The sequence below is a fragment of the Ursus arctos genome, unplaced genomic scaffold (assembly GCF_023065955.2).
Source record: "Ursus arctos isolate Adak ecotype North America unplaced genomic scaffold, UrsArc2.0 scaffold_19, whole genome shotgun sequence".
Taxonomy (NCBI): Eukaryota; Metazoa; Chordata; class Mammalia; order Carnivora; family Ursidae; genus Ursus; species Ursus arctos.
In genome coordinates, this window is record NW_026622863.1 from 24,113,557 (window position 1) to 24,134,989 (window position 21,433).

The 21,433-nt window shown below is 39.8% G+C and overlaps 1 protein-coding gene and 1 pseudogene across 1 annotated transcript in view; one reads left to right on the forward strand and one right to left on the reverse strand.

The window, feature by feature from the left end:
* LOC113252430 (cytochrome b5 type B) overlaps positions 1-21,433 on the forward strand; it is a 36,300-nt gene that overhangs the window by 2,476 nt on the left and 12,391 nt on the right. Inside the window, exons 2-3 of the mRNA XM_026495117.4 lie at positions 16,168-16,296; positions 16,814-16,843. Coding sequence (XP_026350902.1) covers positions 16,168-16,296; positions 16,814-16,843 — 159 coding nt within the window. The remainder of the gene's footprint in view (positions 1-16,167; positions 16,297-16,813; positions 16,844-21,433) is intronic.
* On the reverse strand, positions 12,188-13,534 carry LOC113252431 (ER membrane protein complex subunit 3-like; annotated as a pseudogene).

Genomic DNA, 21,433 nt, shown 5'->3' on the forward strand with positions numbered 1-21,433 from the left:
AGTAGATGAGGTGAGCATGATCACGTGAGGGCAGATCAGGTATAGCACTGCAGGTTTTAGGGAGGACTTTGACTTTGTGTAGGCTAGGAACCCTCACTGGAGCAGGGGAGTGTCATGGTGTGACTTAATGGTTTAATAGTACCGCTCTGACTGCATGGTGTAGAAGAGACTGGAGGAGGGCAAAGGGAGAATTGATAAGCCCAGTTAGGAGGCTGTTGTAGTAATTTGGGCAAGAGGTGGCAGTGGCTTGGACCGGGCTGGTGGCAGTCAGGGGTGGTGAGTACTATCAGATTTTGGATGTGTGGGATGTTTTTTGTTTTTTGTTTTGTTTTTAGATTTATTTATTTGGGTGGGGGGTGGAGTAGGGGGCAGCAGAGAGGGCAAGAGTGTCTGAAGCAGAGCGCGATGTGGGATTTGATCTCGCAACCCTGAAATCAAGACCTGAGCCGAAACCAAGAGTTCGTCCCTGCGCCACCCAAGCACCCCCGGATGGGTTTTGATGGTAGGGCCAATAGGATTTAATGATGCATTGGGTTTGAGGAGTGAGAGAAGTCAAAAATGACACAAAGGTTTTTGGCCTGTAGGTCAGGAGGAATAGAATTGCTATTAGATGAAATGGGAAGATCTACGCTGGTTCTCATTCTTATCTTTACAATCTTAAATCACTTTGGGGTTCCTCCTTAGAAAGGGGTTCCTAATTGGAAGATCCTGTGCCAGTTGCTTCTTCTTCTTCTTCTTTTTTTTTTTTAATGAATATGGTTATGATGTTATTCTGGAGTTTGAATGTGATAATTTTGAATTGGTAATGTAATTGAATTACCTTTCCCCTAATATTAATTTTGCATTTTTGAATTAGTGGTATTGGTTTAATTTATTGAAATCATGATGAAAAACCAAAACCTTGCAGGAGTACACGTCATTGTCTTTCCACTTAGAGTAGTTTAGAAAAAACACTTAAAAATGGTTATACTATCTTACGACACGGACTGGAAAATATCAAAGTACATCTCCCTTAGCAAGGGTAAGTATGATTTTGTGAACCTTTGTTTCAGTTAATATTCTGATTTTCTTAACTGTGTATCACAGGTGAGAGAAGTTTGGAAGCCATTATCTTATGTATAAATAACCATTTCTGAAGAGAATAACTTAAAATAACACATTGTGATATTTTAAAGTTTTCTAGGTATTTTTTAGTGACAATGGACATAAGTGGGAATATTACTATTGGGCTTGCTTCACAGATGGGATAGCATTCAACAGGTATTTCTTAGGTGTTAGCAGGTGCTGTGGTCCTAGGCCCTGCTGGCATATAAAAACATGGTCCTGTCCTCTTGAAGCTACTCTTTGAGGGAAGGCAATAGAAAACAAAAGCAGAAAAACGTTCAGTGATGGTGCTTTCTGTGAAGGAAACAAATAGGAGTTGAGAAAGAAAAATGAGGGTTTAATTTTTTTTTTTTTAATTACGTAAATTCTACCCCCAGTGTGGGGCTTGATCACAACCCTGAGATCGGGAGTCACATGCTCTACCAACTGAGCCAGCCAGGCGTCCCAGATCTACTTTAGTAAGAGTGATCTGGAAAGCTTCTGTGAGATGACTTTCAGTTGAGCTGAGGAGAGGGAACTAGCTTCAGGAATACTAGAGAAAAGCGCATTCTGATGGCATTTGCAGAGTCAAGCAAGAGTTTGGCCCGTCAGTGGGACTGAAAGCAGCTGTGGCTGTGGTCTAGCCAGTGAAGTTGGTCAAGAATGGCCAGAGAGCTTGGTGGGAGCCAGGCCAGGGAAGGCGGAGTAGGTAGTATGGATTTGATCCTAAATGCATTGGAAAACCATTAAAGCCTTTTAAGATGGCAGTGACATTAAAACACTTTGCTTTTCCAGTAGATTACTTTGGCCTAGAAGTCGAGAATAGGTTGGAGGGAAAAGCGATGCAGAATGGAAGAAAGTAAAACTCTTTCTATCCCAAGGATTTGTTTGAATCTTTCCACATCTTTCATGTATATACAATATATACAAATGTGTACAGATAAATATGGAAATAGAATCAGAGTATTCTTTTTTTTTTTTTTTAAGATTTTATTTATTTATTCGACAGAGATAGAGACAGCCAGCGAGAGGGAACACAAGCAGGGGGAGTGGGAGAGGAAGAAGCAGGCCCACAGCGGAGGAGCCTGATGTGGGGCTCTATCCCACAACGCCGGGATCATGCCCTGAGCCGAAGGCAGACGCTTAACCGCTGTGCCACCCAGGCGCCCCCAGAGTATTCTTTTTTTTTTAAGTTTATTTATTTTTTCTTAGTAATCACACAATGTGGGGCTCGAACTCATGGCTCTGAGATCAAGAGTTGTAGGTTCCTCTGACTGAGCCAGCCAGGCACCCCAATCATAGTATACCTTAATTGAATTATAGTATCTGTTCATTGATTTGGTTTAGTAGTACAAATAATATTTACTGGGTGCTTATTACTCTGAGTGCTTTACCTGTAATTTCTCTTTTAACTTCTGACAACCCACCCCTTTTCTTTTTAAGATTTATTTAGTTATTTTTGGGCAGTGCAGAAGGAGAGGGAGAGAATCTCAGGCAGACTCCTTGATGAGCAGGGAGACCTTTGCGGGGATTGATCCCGTGACTCTGAGATCATGACCTGAGCTGAAATCAAGAGTCAGATGCTCAACTGACTGGGCCACCCAGGTGCCCCTATTTCTAACACTATAGAATAATGGTATCACTTTTTGTATCTAGTGTCTTTGGCTTCACATATCTGAGACTCATCTTTGTTTTCTCCCTATGTATCAGCAGTTTTTTCCTATTGCTTTTTATTTATTTTCTTTTATTTTAATTTCGTGTATTTATTTCACTGTATGATTGAACTGAAATTTATCTGTTCGCCTATTGATCGACATTTGTGTTGTTTCCATTTTTTGGCCATTATGAATAAAACTGCTGTGAACATTCACATACAAATTTTTGTGTGGACATATGTTTTCATTCCTCTTGGTTAAATACCTAGGAGTGAGATTTCTGGGTCATACTTTTTTTAACTTTTTAAGCAATCTCAGGCCTTTTCTCAAAGTGTCTATATCAGTTTATACTTCCACCAGCAGTATATGGTTTTCCAGTTTCTCCACACCCTCCTTGACACACAGTATCTGTCATTGTACTTTTAACCCTAATAGTGGCTATGTGCTGGTATATAAATTATGGTTTTAACTTAGATACTGAGTATCATCATGGCATGATTGGCAATTTTATGGGTTTTTGTTAAGTGTTCTGTCTTGGCCATTTATAATTGAATTGCTTTCTTACTGACTTGAAAACATTCTTCATACATTCTAAGATGCAAGTCCTTTCAGATACAGTTGACCCTTGAATAGCAGGTTTGAACTGCACAGGTCCATTTACACATGGATTTTTTTCAACATAGTATTTGCTCTTCCTTATGATCTTCTTACTTTTTTTTTTAAGTGGGCTCCATGCCCAGTGTGGGGTTTGAACTGCTGACTCTGAGATCAAGAGTCACATGCTCTACCAACTGAGCCGGTCAGGCACCCCATGATCTTCTTAATAACAGTTTCTTGTCTCTAGCTTACTTTATTGTAAGAACACAGTGTATAATACATATAACGTATAAAATATGTGTTAACCATTTTATTGGTAAGGCTTCTGGTAAACAGGAGGCTAATAGTAATTAAGTATTTGGGGAGTCCAAAATTATATACAGATTTTCAGCTGTGTGTAGAGGATGGGGTTCAGTGGCAGCCCAACCCCTGCATTGTTTAAGGGTCAGCCTTATATGTATTTTGACTTTTTTCTCCCAGTGTGTATTTTGCCTTTTCATTTTCTTAATTTTTTTTTTTTTTTTAAGATTTTATATACTGGGCGCCTGGGTGGTTCGTTTGGTTAAGTGTTTGCCTTCTGCTCAGGTAATGATCCCAGAGTCCTGGGATCAAGTCCCATGTTGGGCTCCCTGCTCCACAGAGAGTCTGCTTCTCCCTCTGCCCCTCCTTCCACTTGTTCACATCTCAATCTCTCTCTCTCAAACAAATAAATAAAAATCTTTTAAAAAAAAGATTTTAAGGGGCGCCTGGGTGGCTCAGTCATTAAGCATCTGCCTTCGGCTCAGGTCACGATCCCAGGTTCTTGGGATCGATCCCTGCATCGGGCTCCCTGCTCCACTGGGAGCGTGCCTCTCCCTCTCCCACTCCCCCTGCTTGTGTTCCCTCTCTCGCTGGCTGTCTCTCTCTCTCTGTCAAATAAATAAAATCTTTAAAAAAAAAAAAGATTTAAAAAAAGATATTTAGGGAGAGAGTGCACATGAGTGGGGGGAGGGGCAGAGGGAGACAGAATCACAAGCCGATTCTGCGCTGAGCCAGGAGCCTGAGGTGGGGCTCCCACTACTCGAGATCGGGACCTGAGCCAAAATCATGAGTTGGCCACCTAACTGACTGAGCCCCACAGGAGCCCCACTTAGTACTGATTCTTAAAGAAAGTTTGATTCCTTGTATAGATGAAATATAATTCTAATGTCTGGGTGCTGGCTTTGGGGTCTAAATGTCTGGTTCAGTTTACCACTTTACCACTTAATAGTTGTATAACCTTGGGCAAATAGCTCTGTAAAGGCACTTTCTCATCTGTAAAATAGAGATAATTGTACCTAGTTGTTATGACAATTAATACAGATAATGCATATAAAGTCTTGTGGTCCCTGGCATAAAGAGCTCAGTAAGTGTTAGGGGCCATTGAGTGATTGAGGTTATTTTTATTAATAATAAAATTTACTTGTTCCCTGCAGCATCTTTTGAGTGCTTAAGTGGCAGGTGCTCTGAAGATGTAAAGGTGAATTAGATGATGTCTTGGACTTGTGAGGGAGAATGAAATCTGTGCACAAGTAATTGTCATGCAAGAAAGACAGAACACAGGCTCTAATGTCAGGGTACCGACGGCACCCCTGAAAGCTTCAGAGCCTGACCGATAACAATTCTTACTGGATTTCTCCAAGGCTGGTGAAAAGAAAGTGTAATTTGATAGTCATCTAGCCTGTTAAATTAACAAATCTGTAGGAATACTTTCTTCCTCCTCCTCCTCCTCCTCCTCCTCCTCCTCCTCCTTCTTCTTCTTCTTCTCTTTAAGATTAATTTATTAGGGGGGCACCTGGGTGGCGCAGTCGTTAAGCGTCTGCCTTCGGCTCAGGGCATGATCCTGGCGTTCTGGAATCGAGCCCCACATCAGGCTCTGCTAGGAGCCTGCTTCTTCCTCTCCCACTCCCCCTGCTTGTGTTCCCTCTCTCGCTGGCTGTCTCTGTCAAATAAATAAATAAAATATTTTTTAAAAATTTATTTATTAGAAAGAGCGCCAGCATGAGCAGGGGAAGCAGTAGGCAGAGAGAGAGGGAGAAGCAGGCTCTGGTGAGCAGGGAACCGATGCTGGGCTAAATAAATCTCAGAGTCCCAGGATCGTGAGCTGAGCTGGAGGCAGATGGTTAACCGACTGAGCCACCCAGATACCCCAAGAATACTTTCTTTCCTTGAGTAGTTGCAAGTGGTTAGTCCTAGGGAAAGCTAGAAATAAAACGAGGCAAAATTTAACCTCCAGTACTGTCCAGGTGAGATGCTCTCATGAACAATTGACTTTCATTTATTTGTTCTGCATGTGGGCATGTGTGTGGCGTATACACCAGCGCGCGCAATAGAGCCTGCGAGCGCAAACAGGAGGGAAGGAGGGCAGAGTGAGCTCTCTTTAGGTCTCGCTATCTTCCAGGTATGCTGTGTTCTAGAATACAGCCATGAAAAAAACAACCACGGTTGCTGTTCTTACAGAGCTTAGAGTCTAGCAGGCAAAGACATCAAATAAATAATGGCAGTTGTCATAAATGAATACTATGAAGGTACCTAAGGAATTGTGAAAATCTATAGCAGTGGGATTTAATCTGCTAGGGATAAATTATGTTTGGATCCGCAGACCTGAGATTTGATCCCTGGACAGTGGTGACTGCCAAGGTTACACCTTTTCTGGCAGCCATCAAGTTTGCCTCCTAAACTCCTAACACCTCTACTTTACTCGGCTCTTAGTAATCCAAATGCAAATGAGTACCTGCAAATGCCAGTGAATGCCTGTGGACCTGCACCATTTCCTCCTGTTCACCACTCAGGTCTGTCACCTTTCTCTGCCCTGTCAGATTGTTTTTCAGAATGTGAGTTTTGTCCTCGCTAGAATTTCAATCTCCATATCTCATTTTGATGAGATATTCTGCCCATCTGTTTAACTAGAGGTTCTTGTTTTCATCACCCAGCTTAATTTTGCAGCTTCCCAAATCTTAATGTTTCTAGATTTTATTTTCTAAGCCTGGTGGTCTTTAGCATATCCCTATTGTTACATTTTTTTACATCATTATGGGATTTCCACTCACAGAAAATTTGTGTAATTTTTTCCCATCAAGATTTTTATTCCCTGGGATGCCTGGGTGGCTCACTCGGTTAAGTAGATGGAAACATACAATATTTGTCCTTTGGTATCTGGCTCCTTTCACTTAACATAATGTTTTGGTTTTTAAAAATTTTATTGTGGTAAAATATGCATAACAAAATTGATTATTTTAACCATATTTAAGTGTCTACTTTCAGCTCAGGTCATGATCCCAGGGTCCTGGGATCGAGTCCTGCATCGGGCTCCTTGCTTGATGGGGAGCCTGCTTCTCCCTCTGCCTGCTGCTCCCGCTGCTTGTGTGGGCTCTTTCTCTCTCCTTGCTCTCTCTCAAATAAATAAATAAAATCTTAAAAAAAAAAAAAAAAAGATTGTTATTCCCTGTCATTCTTCACATTCTCTTCTGCCATCTGACCCCTATCCTTTGCATAGAATTAGTAATCTGGAAGTATATTTTCGGTTACTAATTTGTCCTCTCTTTTTTCTGTATTAAAACATACATTTTCTGTCTTCTTTTCAATATTTAGTTATTGAACTTAAGGAAGAGCCGCAAGTCTTCCTCCCTACCACATATGCTTTGGACAGATGAACTGACTGAAATCCTTCACATTACAAAATTACAAAATTTTCCTTTGTATCTTTGAAGTATTTTACTTGATTATTGCCGGACTGAGAGAGAAATGAATGGATCACAATCATTGTTCATCGCTTTTGAAAGTTTATGATCTTGGTTGCAGTGTCGTTTATTTAAAACATTTTCTTTGTTAACATTGTGTAACTGCTTACATAATAAAAGCTGGGACAAGGTCCATTAGTCTTAAAACACAAAGGCTATCCAAATCAAAATAAGTTTTTGGTAAATTCACATGAGATTTAAAAGCAAAGCAAGTCCTAGAAAAAGTGGGAAATATGCACTGCCTTATATTAGATTTACTGAATAAAAGTAGGGAGAAATTTATGATTTTCCAGTAGATTTGAATAGTGTAGGCCCCCAACCTGGATTATTCAGGTTAACCCCTGAAACTCTTATGGTCCCATTTGTTTTATTTTGCTCTGATTCAGATAAAAGTAAGTTTTTGGCTAATATTAATTATACGTATACCTATTTTTATTATTTTAGTTTTATTATTTTTTAGTTTTATTATTTTTTATTGTGGTAAAATATATGTAACAGAATTTGCCATTTAATCAGTTGTACAATTCAGTGGCATTAATTTCATTTATATTGTTGTACAACCAACCAACACTGTTAATCTGTTTCTAAAACTTTTTCATCACCTCAAGCAGAACTCTGTAACCACTAGGCAATAACTACCTCCTCATCACTCTTCCTCTGATAACTTCTAATCTGTTTTGTCTCCAGAATTGCTTAATTCTAGGTACCTCAAGTAGATGGAAACATACAATATTTGTCCTTTGGTGTCTGGCTTCTTTCACTTGATATAATGTTTTGGTTTTTAAAAATTTTATTGTGGGGGCGCCTGGGTAGTGCAGTTGTTAAGCGTCTGCCTTCGGCTCAGGGCGTGATCCCGGCGTTCCGGGATCGAGTCCCACATCGGGCTCCTCCGCTGGGAGCCTGCTTCTTCCTCTCCCACTCCCCCTGCTTGTGTTCCCTCTCTCGCTGGCTGTCTCTATCTCTGTCAAATAAATAATAAAATCTTAAAAAAAATTTTTTATTGTGGTAAAATATGCATAATATAAAATTGATTATTTTAACCATATTGTACAGTTCAGTGGCATTAAGTACATTCACATCATTGTGTAACTCTCACCACCATTTATCTCCAGAACACTTTTGTCACCCCAAAGTGAAACTCTACCCGTTAAATGATAACTCCATTGCCCCTCCTCCCAGCCCCTGGTAATCACTGTTGGATTTTCTGTCTTATGAATTTGACTATTCTAGGTATCACATATAAATTGAATAATTTGATATTTGCCCTTTTGTATCTAGCTTGTTTCACTTAGTATAATGTCTTTAAGGTTCATCCATGTTGTAGCATGTGTCAGAATTTCCTTCCTTTTAAGGCTGAATAATATTCCATTATATGTATATATACTGCATTTTGTTTGTCCATTCAGCCATTCATCAATGGACACTTGGATTGTTTCCATCTTTGGCTATTTGTGAACAATACTGCAGTAAACAAGTATCTGTCGGAGTGCTTGTTTTTGGTTCATTTGGGTATATACCAAGGAGTGGAATTGCTCAGTCATACAGCTATTCTGTGCTTTTTGTGGAACTCAACCATTTTCCGCAGCAGCATTTTACATTTCCACCAGCAGTGAATGAGTGTTGCAGTTTTCCCACACTGTCTCCAACACTTACTCTTTTTTCACTTAAAGCCATCCTAGCCAGGTGTCCAGTGGTATCTCATTGTGGTTTGATTTGCATTTCCCTAATGACTAATGATGTTCATGTACTTACTGGTCCTCTGTGTATCATATTTGGAGAAATATCTAATCGAGTTGTTTGCCCATTTTTCAATTGAATTGTTTGTCTTTTGCTTATAAATTGGATTTCTTTATATATTCTGGATATCAATCCTTTATTAGACATTTGATTTGCAACTATTTGCTCCCATTCTGTTGCTTGTCATTTCACTTTCTTGATAATGTTTTTTGATGTACAAAAGTTTTTAGTTTTGAGAGAGTTAAGTTTCTCCTCATCAGTAATTACTTTAAATGTAAATGGATTAAATTCCTTTTTTAAAAAAAGATTATTAATTTGAGAGAGAGAGAGCACACATACATGCAAGTGCGTGAGTAGGGGGAGGGGCATAGGGTGAGGGAGGGAGAGAATCTCAAGCAGACTCCCATCTGCGCTCAGAGATCAACACGGGGCAAAACCAAGAGTCACAGTTTCACCCCAACTGAGCCATCCAGGAGCCCCTAAATGGATTAAATTCCTAAATCAAAAGACAGAGGTTGACAGAATGGATAAAAATACAGGATCCAACAATATGCTGTCTACAGGAGACTCATTTTAGTTTTGTTTTCTTTTTTAAGATTTTATTTATTTATTTGACAGAGTACAAGCAGGGGGATTGGCAGGCAGAGGGAGAAGCAGACTCCCTACTGAGCAGGCATCCTGATGTGGGGCTCAATCCCAGAACCCTGGGATCATGACCTGAGCTGAAGGCAGATGCTTAACAGACTGAACCACCCAGGCACGCCTATTTTCAACTTTTTGAGGAATCCCCATACTGTTTTCCAGAGCGGCTGCACCAGCTTGCATTCCCACCAGCAGTGAGAGAATCCTGATCACTGCTTTCTTCTTCATCTCTGGAGGTACCTGCTCTATTGACTTTAATCCTGTGGATTTGTTTTATTTTTGAACTTTTTACAAATGAGACAGTCACAGGTTTTTGTTTTCTTTTGTTTTTTAAGATTTTTTTTATTTATCAGAGAGCAAGTGGGAGAGAGAGCACGAGTGGTAGTGAGGGCCAGAGGCAGAGGGAGAAGCATACTTGAGCTCGACAGGGGGCTCGATGCCAGGACCCTGAGATCATGACCTGAGCTGAAGGCAGATGCTTTACTGACTGAGCCCCCCAGGTGCCCCTAGAGTGTCACAGTTTATATTGTTTTATATCTAGTGTTTTTTGTTTGCCGTATATATTCTTTTGTGTTGTGGATATTACAGTGGTTTGTTCTTTTTCATTACTGTTTAGTATTCTACTGTAGGATTATATTGTGATTTATTCATACTCTGCTTATGGCCATTGGGTTTTCTTTTTTTTTCTCTTTTTTTAAGACTTTATTTGAGAGAGAGAGAGAGTGTGTGTGTGTGTGTGTTAGCAGGGCGAGGGGCAGAGGGAGAGGGACAGAGAGATTCTCAAGGAGACTCCCCACTGAGCACAGAGCCCAGTGGAGGGCTCCATCTCACGACCCTGAGACATGTCTGAGCTGAAGTCAAGAGTCCAGCACTTAACGGACTGTGCCACCCAGGTAGCCCAGGCGTTGGGTTTTCAAGTTTAGCGTGGTAATAAATAATGCTGCTGTGATCATTTGTGTGTGTATCTAAGTTCATATATCTATACACATTTCTTTTGGGTATATGCTTAGGGAATTCAATTTGATTTTTTAATTGAAAATTTTATTTAAATAATTGTAGATTCATATGTACTTGTAAAAAATAATAGATCACTTGTATCTTTTACCTATTTCCCCCAATGGTAACATTCTGTGAAACTGTAGTACAGGGGCGCCTGGGTGGCTCAGTTATTTAAGCGTCTACCTTCGGCTCTGGTCATGATCCCAGGGTCCTGGGATTGAGCCCCTCCTTGGGCTCCCTGCTCGGCAGGGAGTCTGCTTCTTCCTCTTCCTGTGCCCCTCCCTCCCTGACTTGTGTGTCCGCACAGTCTCTCTCTCTCTCAAAAAAGTAGTCTTTTTTTTTTTTTTAAAGATTTTATTTATTTATTCGACAGAGATAGAGACAGCCAGCGAGAGAGGGAACACAAGCAGGGGGAGTGGGAGAGGAAGAAGCAGGCTCACAGCGGAGGAGCCTGATGTGGGGCTCGATCCCATAATGCCGGGATCACGCCCTGAGCCGAAGGCAGACGCTTAACCGCTGTGCCACCCAGGCGCCCCTCAAAAAAGTAGTCTTTAAAAAAAAAAAAAACTGTAGTACAATACCATGAGCAGGATATTGACATTAATTGGATCCACAGATCTTATTCTGACCTCCCAGTTTTACTTCTATCAAACTGATTTGCCTTTTGAAGAGAAAGCAAGTTGGTTTACTTTGTAGAGTCAAGAGTCATTCACTTTTGATTACAGTACTCAACATGCAAATTACATTTACCTCTTGATACAGAAATGGCACCTTGCCACTTCCTTTGGGCATTTAATCCAGACATTTATTCCTGGGCAACTTTTCTCTATGTATCTGCCAGCACTTGCCCTCTACCTTTTTATAATGATATGTAAACTCTTATCCAGAATAACTGGGTCTTTAGTTCAGTTGAGTCACCATAGTACAGTACAGAGCCATTGACTTTTTCCAGCTGATTTGATGTATTCTGAACTGCACATGAAAAATATCCCATTATTTAACCTATAGGTGATCATTCCTTAAGGCACTGGAGAATCCCGCAGTGTCTCAGGGTCACCAATCTCCCTGGACAGTTTTAAGAGACATAGAAGGTTTGTTAAGTCTATCCTGGCTTTGCGTATTCACTCTGAAAAATAATTTATTTGAATAAAGTTTTGATACATTTGCTCTTTATGTCATTCTGTAGGCTCAAAACGAGCAATACAGGGATATTTGTTTTGCTTATACATGGTAAATTTTCATTAATAAAAATTACTTTTGTAAAGGAAGTTATTAAAATACTAGCATATAAATTAGATGTAAAAATTCAGGGTATTTGAATCCCAAGAAAACAGGAGTTTACTGTGGTTTAGATGTCAGGCTGATTGTGCATGATAATTATTATAATTGGTAATGCTTCTTCCAAAGATTGAATTTTTGCTAAATTTTTATATATTATCACTAGCTTGAGTTTCCCCTTTCTCTGCCTTTCATTTCTGTTGTCACCAAAGGGAATTTTTAAACCTTTTAAAAATAGTTCTTTCCCTGTAAGTCACCCTGAACACAATCATTTCCTCTAGTTTCAAACATAAAGGGGAACCTGGCTCAGACAAGAATGAACCTTGTTGCACGTCCACAGGCTCATGTGTTCTCCTTTTTATTCTGAGGCGCCCTAGCTCAAACAGCTTACAAGGTTAAGGGCTACTCTCTTTGTTCCCCAAAGAGCTAATCCTTGCTTCAATAAATAGAGGTCTACAATTCTTTTTTGAACATGCCTTCAAAGTGGAGATCTTTGGCCATGAGCTGCTCTTTGACATCATCACGTGCCCACTGGCGGTCTGTTAGCTCCAGAACTTTGCACTTTGCCTTGAAAGCTTTGTTGCTGTCTGTGGGCATGGCCATGGCTGCTCCAGTCATCTTTGCCTGGATTGTTCTTTTTTTTTTTTTTAGATATTATTTATTTACTTAACACAGAGAGAGCACAAGCAGGGGGAGCAGCAGAGGGAGAGGGAGAAGGGAGATTGAGAGCCTGATGAGGGGCTTGATCCCAGGACCCTTGGATCATGACCTGAGCCGAAGGCAGACACTCAAACTGACTGAGCCACCCAGGTGCCTCTGCCTGGATTATTCTTGACTGGTCATTGGCTTTATTTTGGCCCGGAATAAGAATAAATGCTCTGTATCCTAAATACATAGAAGTACCAGGATGTAGCATTTACCTAGGATGCAGCTAATGTGAGTAGTTGAATTCCTTGCTATAGCATAGGCTTAAAACAGGGTCATTGGAAATAGGACTTTTGTTCTAACAAAGCCTGAGCATGTCATGTTTATCCATTCACTAGTAAGAATAATTGGGAAGATGTTTGTTACATTTTCTTTCACCATGTCTATGAGCATATTGGAATCAGTCATAAGAGAAGGTAGTACTGTTTTCCCTTTAATTTTTCTGAAAAATCCATCCTTTGGGTTGTTGGAAGTAATATTTTCATGTCAAGAAGGACTGTTTGGGAATATTATTTCCATTTTCCCTGAGGACTGTGCTTTGTATTAGGACTTCAGCTGTCAAGTACTTGCTCCTGGGTGAGTTTCTTATCACTCTGCAGCAGGATGGACACATGGTGGGGGAGCATGCCCACAGAGAGCAGAGAGGCTGATGATGAACATGGGCAGGACCACCCAGAGGCTCACATTGGAGTCAAGCTGCAGCTCCTGCCATCTTTTTTTTTTTTTTTTTTTAAGTTTTAATTTATTTTTTTTAGAGAGATTGAGGTATGGAGGGACAGAGGGAGAGGGAGAGAGAATCTTAAGCAGGCTCCACGCCCAGCATGGCGCCAGTCTCAGGGCTCAATCTCACAGCCCTGAGACCATGACCTGAGCTGAAGTCAAAAGTCAGACACGTAACTGACTGAGCTGTCCAGGCACCCCTAAAGATTTTATTTTTATGTAATCTCCACACCCAACGTGGAGCTTCTGTTGCAGAGTTACATGCTCTGTCCACTGAGCCAGCCAGGCGCCCCCCCACCATCTTTCTTTATTGAGAGCCCACCTAGTGAGGGTCACAGGCCAGGCCCTCAGCCTGGGCATTACCTTGGCCCAGCACTGGCCCTGGCTGTGCTGTGGCCTCAGGCCTGGTGCACTGCATTTGGCTGGACTGCCATTTTATTTTCTTTTGTTTTACTTTAGTATTTTTTAAAATTTATTTATTCGAGAGAGAGTGCAGGGGGTGTGGAGACAGAAGGAGAGAATCTCAAGCAGACTCCATGTTCACACAGGGCTCGAACTCAAGACCCTGAGACCATGATCTGAGCCGAAAAAGTTGGATGCTCAACCGACTGAGCCTCCCAAGGTGCCCCTGCCATTTGATTTTAAATAGTATCTGAAGTTTGTAGAGTTCTAAAAGTCACCAAGGTTCCCTGAAATCTTTTGCTTGTTCTAAACCATCTGTATTAAGACCACATATTGAAACGAGAGGTACTAAACCTAGGGTGTTTTTGACCACTCCATCCGTCCTTGCCTCAGTGGAAAAAAATCAGGCTATAAAACGGGGTATACCATATGAATTCTTTTTTATAAAAATATGAAAAATTTATTTATCACTGCCTACTCTATCAAATAAGTACTCAATAAAAATTGTAGCATAATGATTTTTTCTTTTTTTTATCATGTTATGTTAGTCACCATGCAGTACATCGTTAGTTTTTGATGTAGCATAATGATTGAAATGATTGAATATACAGTAAAAACAGTGGATATATATTATGTATATAATTGATTAAGTGTGGCACTTTTTTTTTTTTTTTAAGAGAGAAAGTGCGTGTGCGTGTGCACATGCAAGTGGTGGTGGGGGAAGGGGCAGACAGAGAGGGAGAGAGAATCTAAAGCAGGCTCCATACCCAGCACGGGACCGACACGGAGCTCGATCTCACCACCCCTGAGATCACCACCATAGCCAAAGTTAAGATTTGGGGCTTAACTGACTAAGCCACCCAGGCACCCCAACTGTTACACTTTCTTATTTGTTTATAATTGGTGAGAGATTGGTGAAAATGAAAATACACTGTAGCTGTAGATAGAGCCGTGCAGGAAGTCATAAATTCAGCCATTTCCTGAAATATCTCAAGATGCTAAGAGATTTCGTTATCCTTTTGCTCTGAAAGGCAACATAATAGTTGGGATATATCATAAGGAAGAACTATCTTCCGTAGTTGAGGTATATAGAGCACATTGGGGGGCACATGGGTGGCTTGGTTGGGCACCTGCCTTCAGTTCATGTCCTGATCTCAGGGTCCTGGGATCAAGTCCCACATGGGGCTCCTTGCTCAGCGGGAAGTCTGCTTCTCCCTCTGCCTGCTGCTCTCCCTGCTTGTTCTCACTCTCTGACAAATAAACAAATAAGATCTTTAAAAAAAAGAAAAAAGAAAAAGGATGCCTGGGCGGCTCAGTCCGTTAAGCTTCTGACTCTTGGTTTTGGCTCAGGTCATGATCTCTGGGTTTTTGAGATCAAGTCCTGCATTGGGCTTAGCAAGGAGTCTGCTTCAGATGCTCTGTCACTTTCCCTCTCCTTCCCCTCTGCCCCTTTCCCCAGTTGCCCCCCCCCCAATAAAGAGATAAAATCTGTTTCAAATAAGGAGGATATTATTATTCCTGCCTAAAATGTTGTTATAATAAAAACTACTTAAAAGCATCACTTGATATTTAAAAGATATAAATTTAGATATGTCATATAATATAAATTCTAAATTTGCTCATTGTAAGTAAATATTGATTGAGTATTTAAGTCAGACTGTGCTAAATGTAATTTTTAAATATTCATTTTCTCAATAGGTGGTACTTTACTTGGTAAAACAATTTCAAAAGGGTCTACAGTGAAAAATCTTCCTTTTATCTTTTCTCCCGGCTCCCAGGTTCTTTTCATTGTTTTCAGAGAGATTTCAGAGAGATACATATATGTATCTGCTTTTTAAAGTCACAGTTGGTAGCACAGCATATAAACTATACCTTTCTCTTTCTGAGTACAAAGTATTTCATATCTTTATCTCATTTGATACAATAGTAGTTAAGATAGGTACTCCTGTTATCTCCATTTTATAAACAAGAAAGCAAAGACCTCTCAGTTTCTTAGTAACTTTTCCAAGGTAGTATAGCTTGTCAGTTCCAGACAGAATCTACTTCCTAGGTATAGAGGCAGTTATTTTGGTACCACTTATTAACTTTTTATTTTGAAACCATTTCAAACTTACAGAAAAGTTGCAAGAATAAAGAATTCCATCTACTCCTTGACCAGAGTCTCCATTCAGCTTTCTGCAGCCGTCTCGGTAATGTCGGCAAAAAGAGTCAAGCCAGGAGCACACGTTGTTCCCAGTTGTCCTGCCTTGCTAGCCTCCTTCAGTCTGGAACTGTTCCACAGGCTTTCCGTAGCTTTTGTGACCTTGATGTTTTTGGCGATCACAGGCCGGTCCTTTTGTGGAATCTTTCTCAATTTGCTATTGTCCTAGATTTCTTCGTAGTTATGCCAATATTATATATTTTTGGTGTGAATATCACCAGTTATGTTGTGCTCTTACCATTGCATCCCGTCAGGTGGCAGACAGTGTCGATTCATCCCATGACTCCCATTAAGGAAGAAGAAAAAAAAGAGGAGCCGAAGAGGGAAAAGTAACTTAGGTTAGTTTTTTTTTCAGAGGGCCCTATGTTCAGCAAATATCTTTTCTTTGTAGCATCCTGGGGGAGAAGAGGTTCTGCTGGAACAAGCTGGTGCAGATGCAAGTGAAAGCTTTGAAGATGTAGGCCACTCCTCTGATGCCAGAGAAATGCTAAAGCAGTACTATATTGGTGATGTGCATCCGGTAAGAAGGAGCTGAGCCAGGAGTGCTTATAGAGACGAAGCTGCTCCCAGCCACAGACACAGGGAGGGGAACGAATGATTAAAACGGAAATTCATTCAACCCAGCCAGCAGGCTACATACATACGTATTCTCCCAAATCATTTTGCCTGCTGTGCTGAGGTACAGCTTCTTTTATGTAAAGCAACACCTGTAGTTAATTTAAAAGTTCAGGGAAATGATTTTGGAATTTTTTTAAATTGATTTTTGTAATGCAGTTTCATCTCTACCTAAAACAATGGTTTGGTGGTTCTTGGAAATTCCTTGCTAAAGGTGGTAACTGGGCATTCTAACAAGGGGCCCCGATAGGCTCAGGGTTGGGGCTGGGGAGCATCTACCCTTCTACAGACCTTGATGTCTCTCAGAGAATACTACCACAATGTAGTGTCATGGTCTAAGGTTAGAAACAAGCATGTCGTGCCCAGAGTGAGAATTCATTTGGAAATGATTTAAAATATTATTTGTTTCCCTTTTTTAACAGAATGACCTTAAACCTGAAAGTGGTAGCAAGGTAAGAAGTCATCTGTTTCTCTTGTGTGTTTCAATTGTTTATGTTTCTGTTTACTCAAATAGAATTGGTTTTTTAAAAATTATCTTAATAAGAGAAGTATTTATTTTTCCCCCAGGCAAAAATCCTGTTTTTTAGGAATTTGGACTGAGTGCCATCTCAGGAATAAAGAATAGCTGAGTCTTGAACAGTAGGAAATATTTTGTTCATGCTTCTATTTGCTTTAAAAAAAAAAAAAAAGAAAGAAATTCTAAAGCCGTGCCCTGTATGGTTTTGAAAGAAATTAGTTTATCGGTTCAGTTGTAGAAAAGTATTTCTTATTCTTACATTAAATAATACAGGTGATAATAATTCTGTGTTGGAAAAATAATTGGAAAATTGATTTTCACTTAAAAGTCTGAGGAGCTACAGATTGAAGTAATTGACCGGAATGGACCTTTCTGTCCCTGTTACCCAGATTTAATCCTTTTATCATATAGGCCCAAATAGGCCTATACCAATTTCATTTACTCAGTGATACAGCAAAAGCAAAAGATTAAATATTTGAAAACCTTAATGTGCACTGCATAACATAGCAGGCAGAAAATATGAAAGCCTTTTAGCTTCCCACAAGCAGGGCTGTTCATTTCCTTTATTACTTCAGGCTTTTTCTTGACTTCCTCCTTCAAAGAGCGATCAGGTTACCTTTTCACTTAAAGGGACAGCAGTTTAGTTGCTACCAGAACATCGTGGTAATAACTTTTCCCCCTTCCAGCTTCTTGCTTCCCTTTCCTCATGAGCTGGAATTACTGAACATGTTTGATACAGCACTTAAAGTTGGCCTAGACACAAGAATTCTTTCAACTCAAGAGATTGCTTGACAGTATCTGCCATCTGTTGCTGTGCAATCTGGAGTGTTTGTGGAAATGAACTCTTCCCTCTTGCTACACTCTGCTATTCTGAATTGTTGAATTGTTTATGAAGGGGGATGAAATGATTCTTCTAAATGCTTCCAGAGCACTGTTCGTTGGTCTGTCTTCCCCCTCCTAGCACATGCAATGAAGGTAAAGTTTGAGCTTCACGTGGCCTTGCTGAGTATAATGAACGTGTTTGGAAAACATTGGTCTCTGTTAAAGTAAACATTTAGTTCAATGGATATTCCCATTTGTACAAGAGCTACACGTATCTGCGAGCCATAACCCACTTGTATCCAACAATCATGAGAGTACCTTTACTAAAACGATAGAAAATATTTTTGGAATTATAATTGTCTAAAAGTCTACAAATTGCTTCTTGATGCTGTTTTTCTTGCTTGGTAGTTCAGTATGTGGTGAGGACCATTCTTTGGAATGGAGAGTGCTGTTTTCAGATTGGACCACCTGTGTTGGAATCCCTGGGCATGTTTCTGAAATGCCTATTTCCTGGGCTTCCACTACTATTGATTCATAATCTTCGGAGGTGGGACTTGGGAATTTGCATTTGAAGTAACCCAGGTAGCCAAGCACCAGACTTTTTGCCAAATGATGTGCCCATCTTTTTATTTGAAAACTTGGGGAACTTTAATTCTCTTCTGTGGAAAGCACTATCTACCTTGTATAGGCCAAATAATGAATTAGAGCTGTCTCAGATAAATCTTTTGAGCCTTGGACTTTTTGTAAAAAAAAAAATACAGAAAAAGAAGCCCTTTCAACTCACTGAATTCTGTATAATTTAGAAGTTTCCAGATGTAGTTTGGCCCCTGCCTGTTATAAACAGTGGCTAAAGGCAGTGTATTCAAAGCTGTTTTTCTCACATCTGTTGTACCCAAAGGACAGTCTCCATTAAGTAGAGAGTAGTTTATAGAGTGTTTCCAGTCACAGTGCTATACTTCAGCAGATCAGGCAAGGAAAAGCTTTGGGAAAAATTTCAAGGCCATCTACATAGATTTTCACAGAGCTATAGTCCAACCTGATTTCAGTTCCAGAAAGAAAGTCCTGGTCCCTCAGATTTATTTCTTACAAAGATTTTAAATAAGTACTTCTATATCTAGGATGTAGATGTCTCCTTCCTTAATTTTTCTTCACTCACCATGAAGTAAAGGATGTGAAATTCATTTCATTAATACTTTCTTTTGGTTACAGGTTCCTAAACCTCTACAAAGAAGTGATTTTTTTTTAAAGCCTAATTAAGAGGTGTCTTCTGCCTCAGGGGACAGAGTTTTCATTTCCCTTCTTTTTCTTCTCCCTTCCTTCATTTCTCCACTTCTCTCCTCCCCCCACAGCTTCCCATCTCTCCCCTGCCTGAAACTAACTCCCCCCTCCCCGCCCCCTACAAAATTAAAAAAAAAAAAAAAAAAAAAAAAAAAAAAGAAGCCTCCCAGAACGTGCTATTCCAGAGTATAAATCAGGAACCTTTCCCCAGTGTTTTGGCAACTATCTTTCACACTGCTTTTGCTACAATAGAGGTAAATAACTGATGGTCACCATTGTTTTCTTGTTAGATTGATAATGTCTTCTGAGGTCCAAGGCCCTGAAATAGTACAAAACTAAAATGTAAAAGCTTAGAAACTACAGATCTGGCAACAGATGCTCTTCTCATCTGGTTCAGTCGTAGATAAGGGACTAGAATTAAAAACCTTTTTGTCTCTGTGAATCTCTTCCTCCCTGGTGTAGTCCCCATGCTGAGAGCCATCAGTCTTCTATTCCTACTTGAGTTAACATTTTTTTGGTCTGCTTTGGATTATGGAAACTCACCTTAAAAACACTTGGGTGTTTTCTGTGCCATTTTGCCTGCCTGTCTACTGTGCGAGTAAGCTGGACACATTTGTGGTCCGTCATGTCTCTCTCTGGGTGATGTGTTCACTTGTGGGTTCGCTGTTTGAGCTGCCGGCAGTTGAGGAGATGAGGTACATACACTAATGCTATCCTGGCATAAGTAGTCAGTACGTTTCATTCATTTATTCAACAGATATTATTTAGGTGACAGTTCAGCTGCTTCAAGTGTCATTACAATGAACAGATTCAGTAACCTGTTTTCCCATTAAAATTTTTGAATGGATAGTACATGATGTACATGGCAAAAAATTGAAATAGTGCAAAAAAGTGTACTTTTATATATACATTTTATATACAAATAATACCTATTATTTATATATAATATTTATTGTATATAATTCATAAATTATGTATATATATACACACATATATAAATAAAATGACTCCCTTCCATCTCCAACTCTCAGTCTCCCTGTTCCCCTTCCTCAGGGGTAGCCAGCTACCATTTTCTTGTTTTCTCTTCCCAAGAGATTCTATGCATTCAAAGATATAAATGGGTGAACAGACAGATTGATCCATTGATCAATCAGTTGATAAGCAGACCAACCATCCCTTCCTTAAAGAATTGCATACTATTCAGTACCTCGTTTCTTTCTACTTAAAATTTTTATCTTAGTGATTGTTCTTTTTTTTTTGGTATAAGAAACCCACTTTATTTTTTTTTCAAATTATTGTTTAAATTCTAGTTACTAAACATACAGTGCAGTTAGTGATTGTTGTTTAACAGTATTCCATAGGCAAGACTTGTGATCAGATGGCATTTGCTGTACGTAACAGGATTTGATGTGTTTTTTTGTTTGGTTGGTTTTTTGAAGATTTTATTTATTTATTTGACAGAGAGAGACAGCAGGAGAGGGGAATACAAGCAGGGGGAGTTGGAGAGGGAAAAGCAGGCTCCCCTCTGAGCAGGGAGCCTGACGCGGGGCTTGATCCCAGGACCCTGGCATCATGACCTGACCTGAAGGCAGACGCTTATCGACTGAGCCACCCAGGCGTCCGCTGATGTGTTTTTTAATAACAAATAAGATTGTGCGATGCGTGGGTGGCTCAGTTGATTGAGCGTCTGCCTTCGGCTGGAGTTGTGGTCCCAGGGTCCTGGCTCCCTGCTCAGTGGGGATTCTGCTTCTTCTGCTCCCTCTGCCTACCCCCATGCTCTTTTTCTTCTCTTGCTCTCTCTCTCAAGTAAATAAGTAAAATCTTTTAAAATAATTAGATAAATAAAACAAATAAGATTGTCTCCATAAAGTCTTGACGGTGTTATTTTAAACTTCATTTTGTAAGTTAAGAGTTAACTTTTGAAATCTAGTAAATTCCATGTATGTTAGAAGCTATCTATAAGTTGCATTTAAAGGCAGATACATTTTTTTCTTCCTGATGCTGCTGACTTATACAACAGTTTTCTAGAAAATGTACATAATATTCAGTTTACCTTCTCTTTCATGGGAGAGAAACTAAAAAAGAATACATTGTTTGTAATTATATAATGTAGTTATTTGGTTGCAGCATACCCAGAATTTCCTTCAAAGAATTGTTTAATATTCCTGTCATACATAAAACCTAGTTTATTAATGTTTGAAGTGGTTACGCAGATGCCCTTTAGATAGATGAGTGGTGATTGCTCTTTACCAAATAATTTTGCATGGTTGATTCATTGTTCCTGATTTTGTCTAACATTTCTTTTTTGAAACATAATATTTTGAAATAAAGCATAGAATGTAATGGCCAAATCCATCTTGTAAAACAAAATACCCATTGCTGCAGCATCTCAAGGATTAATGTCTTCTCATAACACTTTATTTAG